General features: G+C 44.4%; 1 protein-coding gene across 10 annotated transcripts in view; it reads right to left on the reverse strand.

The window, feature by feature from the left end:
- The window catches only part of LOC129834232 (muscarinic acetylcholine receptor M4-like), a 184,079-nt gene that overhangs the window by 154,247 nt on the left and 9,449 nt on the right, over positions 1–20,383 (reverse strand). For 5 of the 10 annotated variants that reach the window (XM_055899003.1, XM_055899005.1, XM_055899002.1 and 2 more), the window contains exons 5-8: positions 17,823–17,995; positions 17,586–17,652; positions 16,018–17,492; positions 10,284–10,370 (exon numbers count right to left, since the gene is read on the reverse strand). In XM_055899003.1, coding sequence (XP_055754978.1) covers positions 10,284–10,370; positions 16,018–17,492; positions 17,586–17,652; positions 17,823–17,995 — 1,802 coding nt within the window. Of the gene's footprint in view, positions 1–10,283; positions 10,371–16,017; positions 17,493–17,585; positions 17,653–17,822; positions 17,996–20,383 lie in introns of those variants that run through there. The other 5 variants (XM_055899004.1, XM_055899012.1, XM_055899008.1 and 2 more) reach the window with 3 other exon arrangements.

A 20,383-nucleotide genomic window follows, 5' to 3' on the forward strand; every position in this document is an offset into this window, starting at 1 on the left:
GTGTGCTCGATGGGTGAAACCCGGTTTCAACTGTACCGGGCAGACGGCAGATGGCAACATGGCGTTGTGTGGGTGAGTGGTTTGCTGATGTCATCGTTGTGAACGGGGACAGAGTGCCCCATGTTGGTGGTGGGGTTATGGTATGGGCAGGCATAAGCTCCGGACAACAAACATAATTGCATTTTATCAATGGCAATATAAAATGCACAGAGATACCATGATGAGATTCTGGAGGCCCATTGTTGTGCCATTCATCTGCCGCCATCACCTCATGTTTCAGCATAATGCACGGTCACATGTCGCAAGGACCTGTACAGAATTCCTGGAAGCTGAAAATGACCCAGTTCTTCCATGGCATGTTTGGGATGCTCTGGATCGACGTGTACGACAGAGTCTTCCAGTTCCAGACAATATCCAGCAACTTTGCACAGCCATTGAAGAGGAGTGGGTCAACATTCCACAGGCCACAATCAACAGCCTGATCAACTCTATGCGAAGGAGATGTGTCGTGCTGCATGAGGCAAAATGGTGGTCACACCAGGTACTGACTGGTTTTCTGATCCACGCCCGGACTTTTTTTAAATTAAGGTATACAGATGCATGTGTGTATTCCCAGTCATGTGAAATCCATAGATTACTGCCTACTGAATGTATTTAAATTGACATATTTTCATATATGAAATGTAACTCAGTAAAATCTTTGAAATTGCATTTAGATTTTTGTTCAGTGTAAATACTAAACTATAAATTGTCTTCATCAGGCTTCGCTAAGCTGAGAACATTGTGTAGAAATTGTTTTAGAATCTGAAAGTGTCTATGGTATATCTACAGCCTAGTCGGAGTACCCACTAAGAGGAAAATGGATGTTAGATACTGTAAATAGCCTAAACTGGGCTAGGGCCACAGACTAGAGTGTTTCGATTGAAACGTGTTGGTTTGAGTAAACAAAGCTCAAGAGTCAGAAGAGGTGAAGGCAGAGACATAGCTAAATCAGAAAAGTAAATATGTTAGTTTGTGCTGCTGACAGCAGACAAGGAGGTCTGGGACAGTCAATGTTGACACTTCACAAACATAAATAGATAAATCCATCCAAATGACATAACTAGGAGAAGATTAGGGTTTTGGGTTTTTCAAAAGCAAGATCCATCCATGCAATTATCACAAGTCAAGCTGTATGCACACCTCGGTCTAGCTTTCCCATTGATTGTTTTACAAGGGCTCAAGGAGCTTGCAAGACTTCAATATTAAGATTTAAGATCATGCTTTTTTTAAGTTATAGTGTAGCCTGCTATGCAATCCCTGTTCATGTCACAAATGAGTTTATCTGCCTGCACAATTACTTGAACAGCTGGAAAATCCTGAGTAACATTAATCAAAAAGTTATTGCATGGACATTCAATCATGTAACCAATATGCCCAGAGGGTCAGCAATTGGATTACAATGCAAAATACTGGATTGGAAACTAAAACAAGTAAGGGGAAATAAATCAACAACTGGCAAGTATTAAAAGTGATCCTAAACTGACTCTACTAATGAGTTTGCCACATCTGCCATCAATTCCACTGAAGCTTTATGAATCTGACGTGACAGGGGTCAAACCTTCTCACAATGGCCAAAATAAAAGGAGGCAGGTTCCATTACAGGACAACATCTTTTGATCAGTGGATATCCTAGAAACAAAATCTTAAATTTCAACTCTGGAGTTTAGAATGCGCTGGGAAGAGAAGGTCGGGGGGGTGCATCGTGTTCTTTTCTATGGAGGGTCCAGCACACCAGAGGTGAGAAGGAACAGCAGTGGACATGGATATCTATGAGGTCTGCCCATGAAGGAACGCTATCAACGACACTGTCAAGCTCTGAAACAGGTTAACAGCAGAGATGATCAGATTATGGACACTATCTACTCTTAATGTAGTTCTTTCCTGGCTGCAAGCTATACAGGCAAATTACAAATGACAAGGCACCTACAAAGTTCCACTAGCTTTCTCACAATGTTCAGCAGGAAATTATTTGAGTAAATTCCCTAGAAAAGGCTTTCTAGGAACTGGCCATATAAATACCCATTTTCACCTCAGATACTCAAATCAAATCGAATTTTATTTTGTCACATGCGCTGAATACAACAGGTATAGATCTTAGTGTGAAATGATTACTTCACTCTATTTTCTTAAAACTGCTTTGTTGGTTAAGAAAATATTTAATAAATAAACTACAGTAAAAAAAGTACAAAAAATAACAATAATGGGGGGTACCAAGTCAATGTGCGGGGGTACAGGTTAGTCAAGGTAATTTGTACATGTAGGTAGGGGTAAAGTGACGATGCATAGATAATAAACAGCGAGTAGCAGCATAGTAGCAGTGATCTGGGGACCCATGCCAAATCTGTCTCCTGAGGAGAAAAAGGGGTTGTCGTGCCCTCTTCACGACTTTCTTGGTGTGTTTGGTGATGTGGACACCAAGGAACTTCAAACTCTCGACCTGCTCCACTACAGCCCCGTCGATGAGAATGGGCGCGTGTTCGGCCCTCCTGTTCCTGTAGTCCACGATCTGCTCCTTTGCCTTGCTCACGTTGAGGGAAAGGTTGTTGTCCTGACACCACACTGCCACCTCCCTATAGGCTGTCTCATCATTGTCGGTGATCATGCCTACCACCGTTACGTCGTCAGCAAACTTAATGTTGGAGTCGTGCTTGGCCATGCAGTCATGGGTGAACAGGGAGTACAGGAGGGGACTAAGCACACACCCCTGATGGGCCCCCGTGTTGAGGATCAGCGTGGCAGATGTGTTGTTGCCTACCCTTACCACCTGGGGGCGGCCCTTCCAGGATCCAGTTGCACAGGGAAGGATTTAGTCACCAGGGTCCTTAGCTTAGTGATGAGCATTGTGGGCACTATGGTGCTGAATGCTGAGCTGTAGTCAATGAACAGCATTCTCACATAGGTGTTCCTTTTGTCCAGGTGGGAAAGAGCAGTGTGGAGTGCGATTGAGATTGTGTCATCTGTGGATCTGTTTCAACGGTATGCCAATTGGAGTTGGTCTAGTGTTTCCGGGATGATGGTGTTGATGTGAGCCATGACTAGCCTTTCAAAGCACTTCATGGCTACCGACGTGAGTGCTACGGGGCCATAGCCATTTAGGCAGGTTACCTTCGCTTTCTTGTGCACAGGGACTATGGTGGTCTGCTTGAAACATGTAGGTAATTACAGACTCGGTCAGGGAGAGGTTGAAAATGTCAGTGAAGACACTTGCCAGTTGGTCCGCGCATGCAAGTACATGTCTTGGTAATCCGTCTGGCCCCTCGACCTTGTGAATGTTGATCTGATTAAAGATCTTGCTCATATTGGCTACGGAGAGCGTGATCACACAGTTGTCCGGAACAGCTGGTGCTCTCATGCATGCTTCAGTGTTGCTTGCCTCGAAGCAAGCATAAAAAAGGCATTTAGCCCATCTGGTAGGCTCGCGTCACTGGACAGTTCGTGACTGGGTTTCTCTTTGTATTCCCTAATAGTTTGCAAGCCCTACCATATCCGATGAGTGTCAGAGCCGGTGTAGTTGATTCAATCTTAGTCCTGTATTGATGCTTTGCCTGTTTGATGGTTTGTCTGAGGGCATAGCGGGATTTCTTATAAGTGTCCGGTTTAGTGTCCCGTTCCTTGAAACTGGCAGATCTAGCCTTTAGCTTGGTGTGGATGTTGCCTGTAATCCATGGCTTCTGGTTGGGATATGTACGTACGGTCACTGTGGGGACTATGTCAGCGATGCACTTATTGATGAATCCCGGAACATATTCCAGTCTGTGCTAGCAAAACAGTCCTGTAGATGAAGCAGATGAAGCAGTCCAGTCCTGCTTCATCTGACCACTTCCGTATTGATCGAGTCACTGGTACTCCCTGCTTTAGTTTTTGCTTGTAAGCAGCAATCGGGAGGATAGAATTATGGTCAGATCTTCCAAATGGAGGGAGAAGCAGAACTTTATATGCATCTCTTTGTGTAGTAGAGTAAAGGTGTCTAGAGTTTGTTTCCCTCTGGTTGCACATTTAACATGCTGGAAGAAATTAGGTAAAAAGGATTTAAGTTTTCCTGCAATAAACTCCCCGGCCACTAGGAGTGTCGCTTATGGATGAGTATTTTCTTGTTTGTTTATGGCCTTATACAACTCGTTGAGTGCGGTCTTAGTGCCAGCGTCGGTTTGTGGTGGTAAATAGATGGCTACGAATAATATAGATGAGAATTATCTTGGTAGATAGTGTGGTCTACAGCTTATCATGGGGTACTCTACCTCAGACGAGCAATACCTCGAGACTACCTTAATAATAATCATGCACCAGCTGTTATTGACAAATAGACACACACCCCCACCCCTCGTCTTACCGGACGTAGCTGTTCTGTCCTGCCGATGCACGGAAAACCCAGCCAGCTGTATATTATCCATGTCATCTTTCAGCCATGACTCGGTGAAACATAAGATATTTCAGTTTAATGTCCCGTTGTTAGGATAGTCTCGAACGGACGTCATGCAGTTTATTATCCAGTGATTGCACATTGGCCAATAAAAGGGATGGTAGAGGCGGGTTACCCACTCGTCGACGAATTCTCACAAGGCACCCTGATCTCCACCTCCTGTATTTCCTTATTTTCTTATTGCGAATGAAGGGGATTTGGAACTTATCTGGGAGCAGCATTATATCCTTCGCATCACACTCATTAAATGAAAAATCTTCATTCAGTTCAAGGTGAGTAATTGCTATTCTGATATCCAGATGCTCTTTTCGGTCATAAGAGCCGGGAGCAGCAACATTATGTACAAAATAAGTTGCAAACAAAGTGAAAATACACAATTGGTTAGGAGCCCGTAAAACGGCAGCAATCCCCTCAGGCGCAATTCAGTTTTTTCAGTGGTCTCAATGCATTGTATTGGATGGTTGCCAGCATGTAAGAAAATGTTCATGGTCAGAACATATAGGAAATGTTTTCAAGTGGGAACTATATGTAACTGTTACTCTTGCAGATAGGCCTAGGCTACTTCTTACTCTTAAATGTTTGATGATATTAAAAATGGAAGAGGAACTAGATTTGGATTTTTAAAATTAGAAAACCTTTAACGGATCCTTACATTCAGTCTACACGCCTTTTAACTTTTGGGAAATTCTGAATGTTGGTTGAGGAACTCTTCACTGAGAAATGTGGTTGTTTTTTTATGATTCTATTTTCTATTTTCTATGCTCCTATGATTGTGTAAGTGTTTGTCGTGCACGCTGGTTTTAATGGGACTTCGCCCTTTCCTAAATAAAGTTGAAATAAATAAATGTATGGGAGAGAATAACGAGGTGGGAGGGAAGTGTCGGTGCTATCCTCACCACTAGAAAGGGTGTTAAGCCTTCAATATCACAGGTCAAAGAAAATGACGACAGAGAGTGAGGAGCCAATTGTCAAGGGTCCACTCTCTCCCAAAAGTTGGTTGTACTGATCATTATGTCCTTGCTCTGGGCCACACATTGATTTTCAATATTGCACCTTGGTTCCTAAGCAGAGCAGCTCTGTCCCTAGATGAATGTGTTTTTATTGAGAGGACTAGGCCTTACTCTCAACCTCACAAGATGACCACCTCGGCGCTCTGCTGGCAGTCAATCCCAGAAACTAAATTGAGAATCTCCAGGCTCAGCGCAATTCATCACTCTTCAGCAAGACAGTGTTAGAAAGGTAGGAAACAGATAGTGATAACGTCACCACTTCACTCAGAGGTCCAGGAAATATGTTGTCTATGCCTGCAATGTATGAAAATGTATTACCATGAAAAGACCATGTTCTATTTCCATTTACAGTGCAATCGGAAAGTATTCAGACCCTTTGACTTGTTCCACATTTTGTTTCGTTACAGCCTTATTCTAAAATGAATTAAAAAACATTTTAAATCCTCATTAATTTACACACAATACCCCATAATAACAAAGTGAAATTTATTCAAAATAAAAACAGAAATAGCTTATTTACATAAGTACTCAGACCCTGTCCTATGAGACTTGAAATTGAGCTCCTGTGCATCCTGTTTCCATTCATCATCCTTGAGATGTTACAACAACTTGGAGTCCACCTGTGGTAAATTCAATTGAATGGACATGATTTGAAAAGGCACACAAATCACATTTTATTGGTCACATACACATGGTTAGCAGATGTTATTGCGAGTGTAGCGAAATGCTTGTGCTTCTAGTTCCGACAGTGCAAAAAAATAAAAACATCTAACAAGTACTATCTAACAATTCCACAACAGACACCTAATACACACAAATCTAAGTAAAGGAATGGAATATGAATATATAAATATAAATACACTGCTCAAAAAAAATAAAGGGAACACTTAAACAACACAATGTAACTCCAAGTCAATCACACTTCTGTGAAATCAAAATGTCCACTTAGGAAGCAACACTGATTGGCAATACATTTCACATGCTGTTGTGCAAATGGAATAGACAAAAGGTGGAAATTATAGGCAATTAGCAAGACACCCCCAATAAAGGAATGGCTCTGCAGGTGGTGACCACAGACCACTTCTCAGTTCCTATGCTTCCTGGCTGATGTTTTGGTCAGTCACTTTTGAATGCTGGCGGTGCTTTCACTCTAGTGGTAGCATGAGACAGAGTCTACAACCCACCCAAGTGGCTCAGGTAGTGCAGTTCATCATTCAGGATGGCACATCAATGCGAGCTGTGGCAAAAAGCTTTGCTGTGTCTGTCAGCGTAGTGTCCAGAGCATGGAGGCGCTACCAGGAGACAGGCCAGTACATCAGGAGACGTGGAGGAGGCCGTAGGAGGGCAACAACCCAGCAGCAGGACCGCTACCTCCGCCTTTGTGCAAGGAGGTGCACTGCCAGAGCCCTGCAAAATGACCTCCAGCAGGCCACAAATGTGCATGTGTCTGCTCAAACGGTCAGAAACAGACTCCATGAGGGTGGTATGAGGGCCCGACGTCCACAGGTGGGGGTTGTGCTTACAGCCCAACACCGTGCAGGACGTTTGGCATTTGCCAGAGAACACCAAGATTGGCAAATTCGCCACTGGCGCCCTGTGCTCTTCACTGATGAAAGCAGGTTCACACTGAGCACATGAGCACATGTGACAGAGTCTGGAGACGCCGTGGAGAACTTTCTGCTGCCTGCAACATCCTCCAGCATGACCGGTTTGGTGGTGGGTCAGTCATGGTGTGGGGTGGCATTTCTTTGTGGTGCCGCACAGCCCTCCATGTGCTCGCCAGAGGTAGCCTGACTGCCATTAGGTACCGAGATGAGATCCTCAGACCCCTTGTGAGACCATATGCTGACACATGCACATGTGGCCTGGTGTTGCGCCTTCTTCACCACACGATCTTTGTGGGTGGACCATTTCAGTTTGTCAGTGATATGTACTCCGAGGAACTTAAAACTTTCCACCTTCTCTACTGCTGTCCCGTCGATGTGGATAGGAGGGTGCTCCCTCTGCTGTTTCCTGAAGTCCACGATCATCTCCTTTGTTTTGTTGACGTTGAGTGAGAGGTTATTTTCCTGACATCACACTCCGAGAGCCCTCACCTCCTCCCTGTAGCCTGTCTCGTCATTGTTGGTAATCAAGCCTACTACTGTTGTGCCATCGGGAAACTTGATGATTGAGTTTGAGGTGTGCTTGGGTGAACAGGGAGTACAGGAGGGGGCTGAGCACCTACCCTTGTAGGGCCCCAGTGTTGAGGCACAGCAAAGTGGAGATGTTGTTTCCTACCTTCACCACTTGGGAGTGGCCCATCAGGAAGTTCTGGACCCAATTGCAGAGGGCGGGGTTGAGACCCAGGGCCTCAAGCTTAATGATGAGCTTGGAGGGTACTATGGTGTTGAATGCTGAGCTGTAGTCAATGAACAGCATTCTTACATAGGTATTCCTCTTGTCCAGAAGGGACACGGCAGTGTGCAGTGTGATGGCGATTGCACACCTGTCTATATAAAAGGTCCCACAGTTGACAGTGCATGTCAGAGCAAAAACCAAGCCATGAGGTCGAAGGAATTGTCCGTAGAGCTCTGAGACAGGATTGTGTTGAGGCACAGATCTGGGGAAGGGTACCAAAAAATGTCAGCAGCAGTGAAGGTCCCCAAGAACAAAGTGGCCTCCATAATTTTTAAATAGAAGACGTTTGGAACCACCAAGACTCTTCTTAGAGCTGGCCGCCCGGCCAACCTGAGCAGTAGGGGTAGAAGGGCCTTGGTCAGGGAGGTGATCAAGAACCCGAAGGTCACTGACAGAACTCCAGAGTTCCTCTGAGGAGATTCAAGAACCTTCCAGAAGGACAACCATCTCTGCAGCACTCCACCAATCAGGCCTTTATGGTAGAGTGGCCAGACGGAAGCCACTCCTCAGTAAAAGGCACACAACAGCTCACTTGGAGTTTTTCAAAATGGCCCCTAAAGGACTCTGACCATGAGAAACAAGATTCTCTGGTCTGATGAAACCAAGATTGAATTCTTTGGCCTGAATGCCAAGGGTCACGTCTGGAGGAAACCTGGCACCATCCCTACGGTGAAGCATGGTGGTGGCAGCATCATGCTGTGGGGATGTTTTTCAGCGGACGGGACCGGGAGACTAGTCAGGATTGAGGGAAAGATGAACGGAGCAAAGTACAGAGAGATCCTTGATGAAAACCTGCTCCAGAGCGCTCAGGACCTCAGACTGAAGCGAAGGTTCCCCTTTCAACAGGACAACAACCCTAAGCACACAGCCAAGTAACCCATGAGTGGCTTCGGGACAAGTCTCTGAATGTCCTTGAACCCGATCGAACACCTTTGGAGAGACCTGAAAAAGCTGTGCAAAAAGCTATGCATCCTAACAGAGCTTGAGAGGATCTGCAGAGAAGAATGGGAAAAAATCCCCAAATACAGGTGTTCCAAGCTTGTAGCGTCATACCCAAGAAGACTCAATGCTGTAACAGCTGCCAAAGGTGCTTCAACAAAGTACTGAGTAAAGGGTCTGAATACTTATGCAAATGTAATATTTCAGTTTTATAGTTCTAATACATTTGCAAAAATGTCTAAAAACCTGTTTTTGCTTTGTCATTATGGGGTATTGTGTGTAGATTGATGAGGGGAAAAAAACAATGATCAAATCAAAGGCTACATTGCAACGAAATGTAGAAAAAGTCAAGCGGTCTGAATATTTTCAGAATGCACCTTATATTTGACGACGACCATGTCCAATTCCATTTATAGCAGTGATAATTTATTTCAAAGAACTGCATGCATTAGAATAAGTCAATATATGCCACACAGCTGGACTACTGGCAGATGTTGAGTGCAGTGACCTTTGACAATACTTAACGTGAGCATCATATGCTTGAGGCGATACCCTCTAGTTCGTCTCACAGTATATAATGTTCAATGCTATCACATACTGTCGCCCGAGAACCACACAGAGACAAGTGTGCACAGGTTGGTGAAATGGTAGTCTCGCGTATCCATTCCTCCAAAAACCTTTGTCATGCCTTCTTTGGAGGTCTAAAGAGTTTTGTATTAGCCGAAACAGTTTGAATGGTCCGCTGGCATCCAGCGGCTACATTTTTGTTTCATGTTACATTCCAAGAACCCTCCCCCACATGACTGTTGAAGGAGTGCTGCGTCTTAAGATCCACCCAAGCAGGAATTTGATTGGTTTTAGACCAGGTCTCCATCCCCTTTTAGCTAATTTAGGCCAGACTTTACCAGGCTTCCGGATTAGGGAAGCCTAGTTCTCTATGAGGCTAGTGAAATGATGTTTACATTGGAAACATTTGCCATTTGTTTGCTGGCTTGTCTGCACCTGTTCGAGCACTACACCGAGGTCCGGAGGGCCGAACTGAAAATGTGTCATACTTCCTTGCCATCAAAATTTGCCATAAATTGTGCTCTATCCATTGTTTTTGAAATTGTCGATACACACTGTGTCTCCCTTATGTGTTCGGTGATTGTTAGACAGAGGACAGAGTGAAGAGACTGTATAAATGTAGGTCCATATAATTTCTGCAGAGTTTCTATTTGGTTTTAGTCATGTTATTTTATTTACTTATTTTTACTCAAACCACCCGAGGGAAAATCAACTGTATGTTTGACACCCCTGTGTTTGAGCAACCAATGTGTTTGACTTATTGAAGTGGCTATTTATTGTTGGTTCATGTAATGAATGCTACATGCTAATCTAGTATGCTTGGCTGGTTTAAAAAAATATATTCTTATGAATGACATATTACAAGTAAATCATCAATAGCCCTGACCACTTGCCACAAGACTCACCTGGCAGGATCTGGATAAATGGGATGGTCCCGGGAGCCAGATATGTCATACCGAGACTGCGACATATGAGATGACTCCAAAAGTCTCCTATGAAAGAGAAACAGAGCAAAAGGGATGGTTAGGTGTGCATTTCCATTAAGGAAAACCCCACCAACAAAGCTATTGTACGTGTTGTTGTTAAATGATCAGCCCAAATCATTTCCATATTCATTATCACCAACTAGTCTAAACCGCTTTCCAGTGAAAAAAAGGAGCCATTTCTGTGACTGATGCAAACAAACAATGTTTCTCTCCTATCTCGCTACTTTTCAGAGGTATAATTAAGAGAATGGATACCTCCACAATTAACACAAGCACACCATAGAGACCCTACATATCAGGTGCTTCCTTTTGGGTGACAACCAATGGATACGAATGTCTCCTAGCTCTTTTTAATTCTTGATAATAGTTATTCTGTTCCTAGGTCGTCATTGTAAATAATAATTTGTTCTTAACTGACTTGCCTGGTTAAATAAAATAAAAAAAATACGAAATTAAATGTATAAAAGAACCACCAGTGTCCAGGGACAGGTGATTTGGAGGTTAGATTTAGGATGGGAGTCAATGCACTACAGTCCAATCTATTATACTTGATAATGTCAATATAAAACATGTGACGACGCTCTGAACCTTTATCAAGACCCAGTATTCCCACACTAGGAATGTTGCCAGACGATGCAAAGACCATGAAAAATGGCTACATTTCAATTCACGACTTGCATTCAGCGGTCTGGCTCTTATTTCTGGATGAAACTGGATGTTTCAGAGAAAGATTGGCTTTAGGTTAAGTTTTTCAGGCCATTCATCTTAAACGCTTGAAATAGAGTCCGATTCCTGACAAAACTAACATTTTGAAGTGTGGTGAATATAGAGAAGCTCAGGGACATGTGTGTGGCAAAGGAGAGACCACGTGACAATTTCAAATCTTGAATTTGACATTTTTGGGACCCATAAGACAAAAAGCAACTCCAAAATAGACAGTCTATTAATACAAATATGGAAGTGCGGCAATAATTTATTCAGATTTAGAATGCAAAATTTGTAATTGTTGGATTCAAAACTTGTTTTAAAACAGCACATATGCAGTGCAGACTATTTCAAGTGACTGGCCAGCCCACTAGCCCAACATTGTCAACATTGAAACCATTTAGAATAATACACAGTGTGGCTGACATGTTAATGAGACTGAACATGCAGTTCCCATCCTCCTGCTTTAATCCTTACCCCAAAGTCACAAAACAACGTGCTCATTACTGTGAGGACTACAATGGCCACATTACCGGAATAACTCAAAGCATTCCCTTCCTTGAGATTCACATTTATCTACATCTTCGTCTTGGAGCAGAGTCTTTTTAACCATCATTTTGGTCAATTAAAAAGTATCATTAAAGTCCTAAGGGACGTTCATATGCTCATTATTGACAGCACATCAAGTAAAAAATTATAGTGATCTGAAATGTCACAGCCCTGTGTAACAACCAATTAAATTGGTCCAGTCTTTCACTGATCCAGGACTTGAATGGCATTTCTAGAGGATGGTGAGACAACTAATAAAACTATGGCCTTTATACTTCAGAGGCTTTAAGGTAAGCAAAAAAATCCCTAAATATGTCATTGTTAGATTAGAACTTTTTTTTTTTTTTTTTAAATGTATACCTCAACTGCTCTAGTCATTTGGGCTCAAAACAAGTCAGAAAATGTATTAGAATACAGTAGCCAACACCTCTCCTTGAAAAAGCTATTACTGCAATAAATAATACAGCTCAATATAAGCCTAGGCCTATTCATTTTGTTAAATCACTTTTAAATCTGCTACATCAATGCTTTTCCCAAATGAGGTAACTTCAGAATGTGGACACACAAAAGAAAGAACCCATTGAACCATTGAGCCATTGTGCCCAGCTTGGCTAGACAACACAAAGTAGCCTGAAGCTCTAACATCATTATTATTAGTCACATAAAACCTTGAACATATTCCATTTAGGGTGACCTGCAGCTGTGAGTCTATGAGATAGACTGGAATCTAAAAGAGATGTGAACAAAACAGAGAACCAAACTTCAGTTTGGTCATTTGCTTTCCAGACACTTCTTGACAGCCTACAGATTAGACCCAATGCTTTGGCCTCGTGTCAGACAGAGTAGAGCAACACCCTCGGGCTACTGGAGAGCCCTCCATGCAACAAGCCCCAGCATTAGGCTTGATAATGAGAGGTTGGGCAGGAAGGGTAACTTCACATTGTTAAAGTTCACAACCCTGCCCTTGAAACAGAGGCTAATTGCAGCCTTCCAGGGCACAGGGGATGGATTGGGATTGATGCAAGACGGAAAATGAGAGAGGGGGAAAAAACTATGACCGTGTGTTTTCAATGACTGTAGCAAAATGTTATGCAAATATTAGGTTATTTAACTTTTTCCATTTCAGTTCTCACGAGAATAGGCATTACTTTCTTGCCTGGTTAAGCAAACTCTTTGCTCCAGCCAAATGCTATGCCTGGATCTGTCTGGATCCGAGTACCTTCCCGGTGATTTGTAGAATGAAAATCCATTCTCGACCATCTGATTGGTACCAGAAACTGATGGGTTTGGCCAGAGCCAGAACACACGTGGGTAAAGTGGCATTTTGAAAATGTGTCATTGTCTTTGATACACGGATTGGTTTTAGATGATCAAATCGCTGATGACTTTGTTTTGTACAACACACACATTTATTTATTTACCGTTATTTTACCAGGTAAGTTGACTGAGAACACGTTCTCATTTGCAGCAACGACCTGGGGAATAGTTACAGGGGAGAGGAGGGGGATGAATGAGCCAATTGTAAACTGGGGATTATTAGGTGACCATGATGGTTTGAGGGCCAGATTGGGAATTTAGCCAGGACACCGGGGTTAACACCCCTACTCTTACGATAAGTGCCATGGGATCTTTAATGACCTCAGAGAGTCAGGACACCCGTTTAACGTCCCATCCGAAAGACGGCACCCTACACAGGGCAGTGTCCCCAATCACTGCCCTGGGGCATTGGGGTATTTATTTATTTTTTGACCAGAGGAAAGAGTGCCTCCTACTGGCCCTCCAACACCACTTCCAGCAGCATCTGGTCTCCCATCCAGGGACTGACCAGGACCAACCCTGCTTAGCTTCAGAAGCAAGCCAGTAGTGGTATGCAGGGTGGTATGCTGCTGGCATTTGATCATTGATCATTTTGACGTCAGCACAAACGACTTCATTGATGGCAGTCTCAGACTGAACCATGTGGCGAACGATAGGGCAGCGGAAGAATTCAGTTTGAGTCGTCAGGCAAATCACCTTCTAAGCCTATGTAAAATAGATGCCATACTTTTATACTGAGCTGCCACTGCTCAATCAGACATGTTGTGCTGAGCACATCATATCCTCCTACTTTGTGGGAATAAAATTCACAGCTAATACCTATGCTAATTCCCTAACTAATCCTAATAGGCTAGCCTATGTCTAAGTATGCCTATTCTAGAAACTAGTAAGCTGTCAATGGTAGTTGCCACAGGAGAGGCAGAGCTGTCCTGGCAATCATCTCTAAATATCTAGTCAGTACCATACTGCCACCAAGTGGAACACTGAGGAGCAACATGGAGACAGCCCATCTTCCACAGGTCCATCACAAATTAGCTTGTCTCCGCCCTTTGATTGGAAGGTTGGGAATCCGATCCCTGGCCGAGTCATACCAAAGACTGTAAAAATGGGACCCGATGCGTCTCTGCTTGGAACTCAGCATTAATGAGATTGGGGGTAATTCTGCGTTCAATACAGCTCTGACATTTCTGACTTGGAAACATGTAGAAAGATGAGGTCTGAATTCCCCACTTGGAAAGTATTACAATCAGCCAATAGAAAGCTCTTTTGCAGGCTTTTTGAATGCTATTCACAAAAGCCATCCAACAGAAGTAAATTCATCCACAAACATAATTATATATACACTACCGTTCAAAGGTTTGGGGCCACTTAGAATTGTCCTTGTTTTTGAAAGTTTTTTTTTTTTTGTCCATTAAAATAGCATCAAATTGATCAGAAATACAGTGTAGACATTGTTAATGTTGTAAATGACTATTGTAGCTGGAAACGGCTGATTTGTAATGGAATATCTACATAGGAGTACAGAGGCACATTTTCAGCAACCATCACTCCTGTGCTCCAATGGCATGTTGTGTTAGCTAATCCAAGTTTATCATTTTAAAAGGCTAATTGATCATTAGAAAACCCTTTTGCAATTATGTTAGCACAGCTGAAAACCGTTGTTTTGATTAAATAAGCAATAAAACTGTCCTTCTTTAGACTAGTTGAGTATCTGGAGCATCAGCATTTGTGGGTTCGATTACAGGCTCAAAATGGCCAGAAACAAAGAACTTTCATCTGAAACTCGTCAGTCTATTCTTGTTCTGAGAAATAAAGACTATTCCATGTGAAAAATTACTAAGAAACTGAAGATCTCGTACAACGCTGTGTACTACTCCCTTCACAGAACAGCGCACACTTGCTCTAACCAGAGTAAAAGAGGAGTGGGAGGCCCCGGTACACAACTGAGCAAGAGGACAAGTACATTAGAGTGTCTAGTTTGAGAAACATACACAAGTTCTCAACTGGCAGCTTCATTAAATAGTACCCGCAAAACACCAGTCTCAACGTCAACAGTGAAGAGGTGACTCCGAGATACTGGCCTTCTAGGCAGAGTTGCAAAGAAAAAGCCATATCTCAGACTGACCAATAAAAAGAACGACGGGCAAAAGAACACAGACACTGGATAGAAAAATTGCTTTTTTCATACATCAATACCCGCATGTATTTTCTTTCGACTGGATTGGTCGTGAAGACAAGGTCAGGAAGGTCAAATAATTCCACTGACTATAGCCAGTGGGGCAGTTGACAGACAGTCAGGCCAAGTAAGGCCCACTACAGTCGAGGCAAAGCAAACTGCCAAGGAAGGCATTACAAAACCCTCCAGAAGACACATCTGCCAAGCAGCTAATGAGCAAGAATGGGAAGCCATGGAGGCAGAGCATCGTCTCAAAACCGAATGAAATTTATACTTTAATTGGGATAGGAAAGGGGGGATACTTAGTCCGTTGTCCAACTGAATGTATTCAACTGAAATGTGTCTTCCGCATTTAACCCAACCCCTCTGAATCAGAGATTGCCTTAATCGACATCCACGTCTTCTGCGCCCAGGGAACAGTGGGTTAACTGCCTTGCTCAGGGGCAGAACGACAAGATTTTTACCTTGTCAGCTCGGGGATTCGATCCAGCAACCTTCCGGTTACTGGCCCAACGCTCTAACCACTAGGCTACCTGCCGCCCCTTTGTCAGAGATCCTTACCAAAACATAGCCCTAATGACTGCACAAGTTTGGAAAATGCCTTTTATCAACTTTGAATGAAGCACAAAAAGCAAGATATGCAAAGTTTGTCTGTATGATTGCACTAATGTCACAAGCATGGGGTGCTTTGGGGTTATTTGTAGGTGTTGTGGTAGGGCGGACTTGGCAGCTTATAAGACGTGTCGAATGTTGCATCTCACCTCCATCTATAACTGCCTCAAAGTCAGAGTTCAGCCATCATGCTACTTCCAGTATATTGGAAAAAGCTATGCATCGATTATGTTTTTCATTTAACAAATTGCACAAAATATAGATAAACAAGACCCTAACACCCGATTCTCTCACCTTCTCAGGTAATCGTCATCAGGGCTTTCGTCAGGCATTTCTTGGTTTAAGGCCTCTTGTGGTACATTCACCGCTGGACTTGGACTGGCAGACTGTCTGTAAACCCTCTCCCACTGGACTGTCTCCTGATTATACCCCGACCCCACTGCCTGTTCTCTCTGAGGGCTGGAGGTTCCCCGGTGAGGGAAGGCTGTGTCCCCTCCAGGTTCATCAGCACTGGGCTGTGGCTGTGCTAACTGTCTCCTGTCAGAGGACTGGGGATCCTGTAGCACAGTCTGCCTCATGTTGTGAAAGGCAGGGTTGGGGCTTGGGGGCTGCAATGAGGTGCTCCCTTCCTCTTGTGATGGGGTCTGGCCGGTGCGCTCCCAGCGCTGTGTACCTTGGTTAAACGTGAACAGGTTGTGGCAGACCCTGCAGCGATTCATATGGTTGCGGAAGGGACCAGACCGACCATCACTGCTATGGGGGGGATGATAATGAGGGGTGACAGGCCACTCAGAGTCTATGTTATTACTGAGCATCTCCCGTGTCTGTTGCTCTTGGCTGCTCTCTCCACCAGCACCACCTGACTGCTCCATTTCCTGCATGCGATCATACTCCATGAAGTAGCGATTCAAGTTGCACTGCAGCACGTTACGGATAGAGGTGGGGCTGTTGCTCCCTCCCTCCCCAAGAGAGTGGTGTCCACTACTAGTGCTGGGTCCATCTACAGAGCTGTTTCCACTGGTGTGGGGGCTCATAACTGCTGGGGGAAAGCTTCCTCCCTCTGTGGCAGAGGTGTAGACAGGCGACTGATAGGAGCACTCTTGCTGCCTCAGCACAGACACCAGGCTGACAGACGATGCACTGGTCCTAGGTGGAGATACCCCAACACCCCCACTACGCTCAGGCCGCATGTTGAGCATGCTACCCATCCAGTCTGCCCCCGCCAGTCGCCCAGAACCCTCCCGGCCTGGCTGCTGGTGGCCTGAAGATGGAGTGCGTAAAGAGTGTCCTCTAGCACCGCCGTACACACTGCTGAAGGCAGAGGGACGGTGTGAGGAGCGAGGCTCAGAGGGCTGCCGGGGCTCAGTGCGAGCAGAGGAGAAGGTGGAGGCATAGGACTGGGTCTCCAGGCTCTCAGGGTCAGAGGGGTCCTCTCCAGATGGTGAAGGGGCTTGGGTGGCAGAGCACCGACTGCAGAAGCAAACCATACCAAGGTGTTGCACACAACCCTGGTAGGGGGGTCGGGAGCGATTCCGCAGGGCGGAATAACGTCCTGAGGGAAGACTAGGATAGTCAGCAGCACTATTGACAGCGGGTGCAGGATGCTGCTGCTCCTCAGACTGTGAGCCTGAGTTCCTCGATGACAGGATGTGCAGGAAGTTGTGGAGAATGGGGGTACGGCGGACCGGTTGGGACTGAAGGAAGGATCGATGGCGAAAGTGAGGCATCTCCATGCTATCCATGGGGACCTCAGAGTCATCATCACTCTGCTGAAAAGCACACAACGGGAACACAATGTTCTTGATATGACGTAACTGACCTAATGTAAAGTATATAACGTAAAGAATTAGACAGAGTCTCACCTGTTGGTTAGAGGGATTCACTATAGCGGTCAACAGGTAATGACCCAGTGGGTCAAACCTCACCAGTCTGCAACAGAGCATTCACATGTGTCATCATCTCCATTTTGCTCAAATACAGTTTGAGAATATCTGACTCGGTTTTCAAATTCAGAAATTTCAGCAAAGTTTCAACATGTCAACTAATCGAACACAGTGGAAATGACAGGGAGATGAGGAAGGTGGAGCTTTTCGTCAGACCTGACTCTCTCTGTCTCGCTGGCAGTCTTGACCAGGGCAAATGGCTCCCTCCTACTCCAGTCCCAGAAGTGAACCTCATTGTTTGTTGCTATGAGAAGGAGCTGGGCAGTAGGGTGAAAGGCCAGGGAGGCAATGGCCACATTGCTCTCAGTGAACCAGCTCTCACTGCCACCCTGGGCATCAGATGGGCCACACAATGTTCAAAAGAAGAAGATTAGTGTCAATATTATGCACAAAAACTCATAAAGTCATATCATCCAACTACTTTTAAGAGAGTCCAAGGAAATCGATTGGTAAAAAATCAAACTTGTGATGAGGCAAGAGAGGACATGGTCACCTACACCAGCGCCACACACAAAAATAGTTAGAGATTTCTAGTTGGATATGTTGGATTCGGGGTAAACTTTGAACATTGTTATACTCATAAGCATAGTATATAAAGGAGTGGAAGAGACTGGTTTTTATGTCAGAGGTTAATGGTTCTCTGTAGAAAGACAGATGGCTTTGGAATGTGTTGGGTGGACGAGAGGAGGTCACAGGATTGCTATAGGGGAAGCGGATGGACATCTGTGGATTAGTCAAAGGAGGGGTTGAGGTCAGGTCAGATCCCCTGAAGGGAGAAATTATGGTTTATTATCCTATTATCCTCTTCCTATCAAACCATAACAGGTCAGGATTGGAGAGTAGGCGTGCCTAAAGTGGAGTATACAGTCGTGGCCAAAAGTTTTGAGAATGACACAAATATTAATTTCCACAAAGTTTGCTGCTTCAGTGTCTTTAGATATTTTTGTCAGATGTTACTATGGAAAACTGAAGTATAATTACAAGCATTTCATAAGTGTCAAAGGCTTTTATTGACAATTACATGAAGTTGATGCAAAGAGTCAATATTTGCAGTGTTGACCCTTCTTTTTCAAGACCTCTGCAATACGCCCTGGCATGCTGTCAATTAACTTCTGGGCCTCATCCTGACTGTTGGCAGCCCATTCTTGCATAATCAATAATTGGAGTTTGTCAGAATTTGTGGGTTTTTGTTTGTCCACCCACCTCTTGAGGATTGACCACAAGTTCTCAATGGGATTAAGGTCTGGGGAGTTTCCTGGCCATGGACCCAAAATATCAATGTTTTGTTCCCCGAGCCACTTAGTTATCACCTTTGCCTTATGGCAAGGTTCTCCATAATGCTGGAAAGGGCATTGTTCGTCACCAAACTGTTCCTGGATGGTTGGGAGAAGTTGCTCTCGGAAGATGTGTTCCTTCTTTATTCATGGCTGTGTCCTTAGGCAAAATTGTGAGTGAGCCCACTCCCTTGGCTGAGAAGCAACCCCACACCTGAATGGTCTCAGGATGCTTTACTGTTGGCATGACACAGAACTGATGGTAGCACTCACCTTGTCTTCTCCGGACAAGCTTTTCTCCGGATGCCCCAAACAATCGGAAAGGGGATTCATCAGAAAAAATGACTTTACACCAGTCCAATCCCTGTACCTTTTGCAGAATATCAGCCTGTCCCTGATGTTTTTCCTCGAGAGAAGTGGCTTCTTTGCTGCCCTTCTTGACACCAGGCCATCCTCCAAAAGTCTTCGCCTCACTGTGCGTGCAGATGCACTCACACCTGCCTGCTGCCATTCCTGAGCAAGCTCTGTACTGGTGGTGCCCCGATCCCGCAGCTGAATCAACTTTAGGAGACGGTCCTGGCGCTTGCTGGACTTTCTTGGGCGCCCTGAAGCCATCTTCACAACAATTGAACCGCTCTCCTTGAAGTTCTTGATGATCCGATAAAATGGTTGATTTAGGTGCAATCTTACTGGCAGCAATATGCTTGCCTGTGAAGCCCTTTTTGTGCAAAGCAATGATGACGGCACGTGTTTCCTTGCAGGTAACCATGTTTGACAGAGGAAGAACAATGATTCCAAGCACCACGCTCCTTTTGAAGCTTCCAGTCTGTTATTCTAACTCAATCAGCATGACAGAGTTATCTCCAGCCTTGTCCTCGTCAACACTCACACCTGTGTTAACGAGAGAATCACTGACATGATGTCAGCTGGTCCTTGTGGCAGGGCTGAAATGCAGTGGAAATGTTTTTGGGGGGGATTCAGTTAATTTGCATGGCAAAGAGGGACTTTGTAATTAATTGCAATTCATCTGATCACTGTTCATAACATTCTGGAGTATATGCAAATTGCCATCATACAAACTGAGGCAGCAGACTGTGAAAATTAATATCTGTGTAATACCGTCAGGAGAGGTTAGGGAATAATAATTATTGATATGGTGACAAACGGACCCGATTCTCCCTGTAATGTGGAGCTAGAGGATTTTAATAAAGCCATGGAGACGCTGAAAGAATCGCACCAGCATTCTACCAATTTGGCTCGAATATGGGAAAAATTTAGCAAACTGGTTAACCTCACTGGTGTAGGGGGCAGTATTTTCACGTCCGGGTGAAAAGCGTGCCCAGAGTAAACTGCCTGCTACTCAGGCCCAGAGGCTAGGATATGCATATTATTAGTAGATTTGGATAGAAAACACTCTGACGTTTCTAAAACTGTTTGAATGAT

The sequence above is a fragment of the Salvelinus fontinalis genome, chromosome 35, assembly GCF_029448725.1.
Source record: "Salvelinus fontinalis isolate EN_2023a chromosome 35, ASM2944872v1, whole genome shotgun sequence".
NCBI classification, from domain to species: domain Eukaryota; kingdom Metazoa; phylum Chordata; class Actinopteri; order Salmoniformes; family Salmonidae; genus Salvelinus; species Salvelinus fontinalis.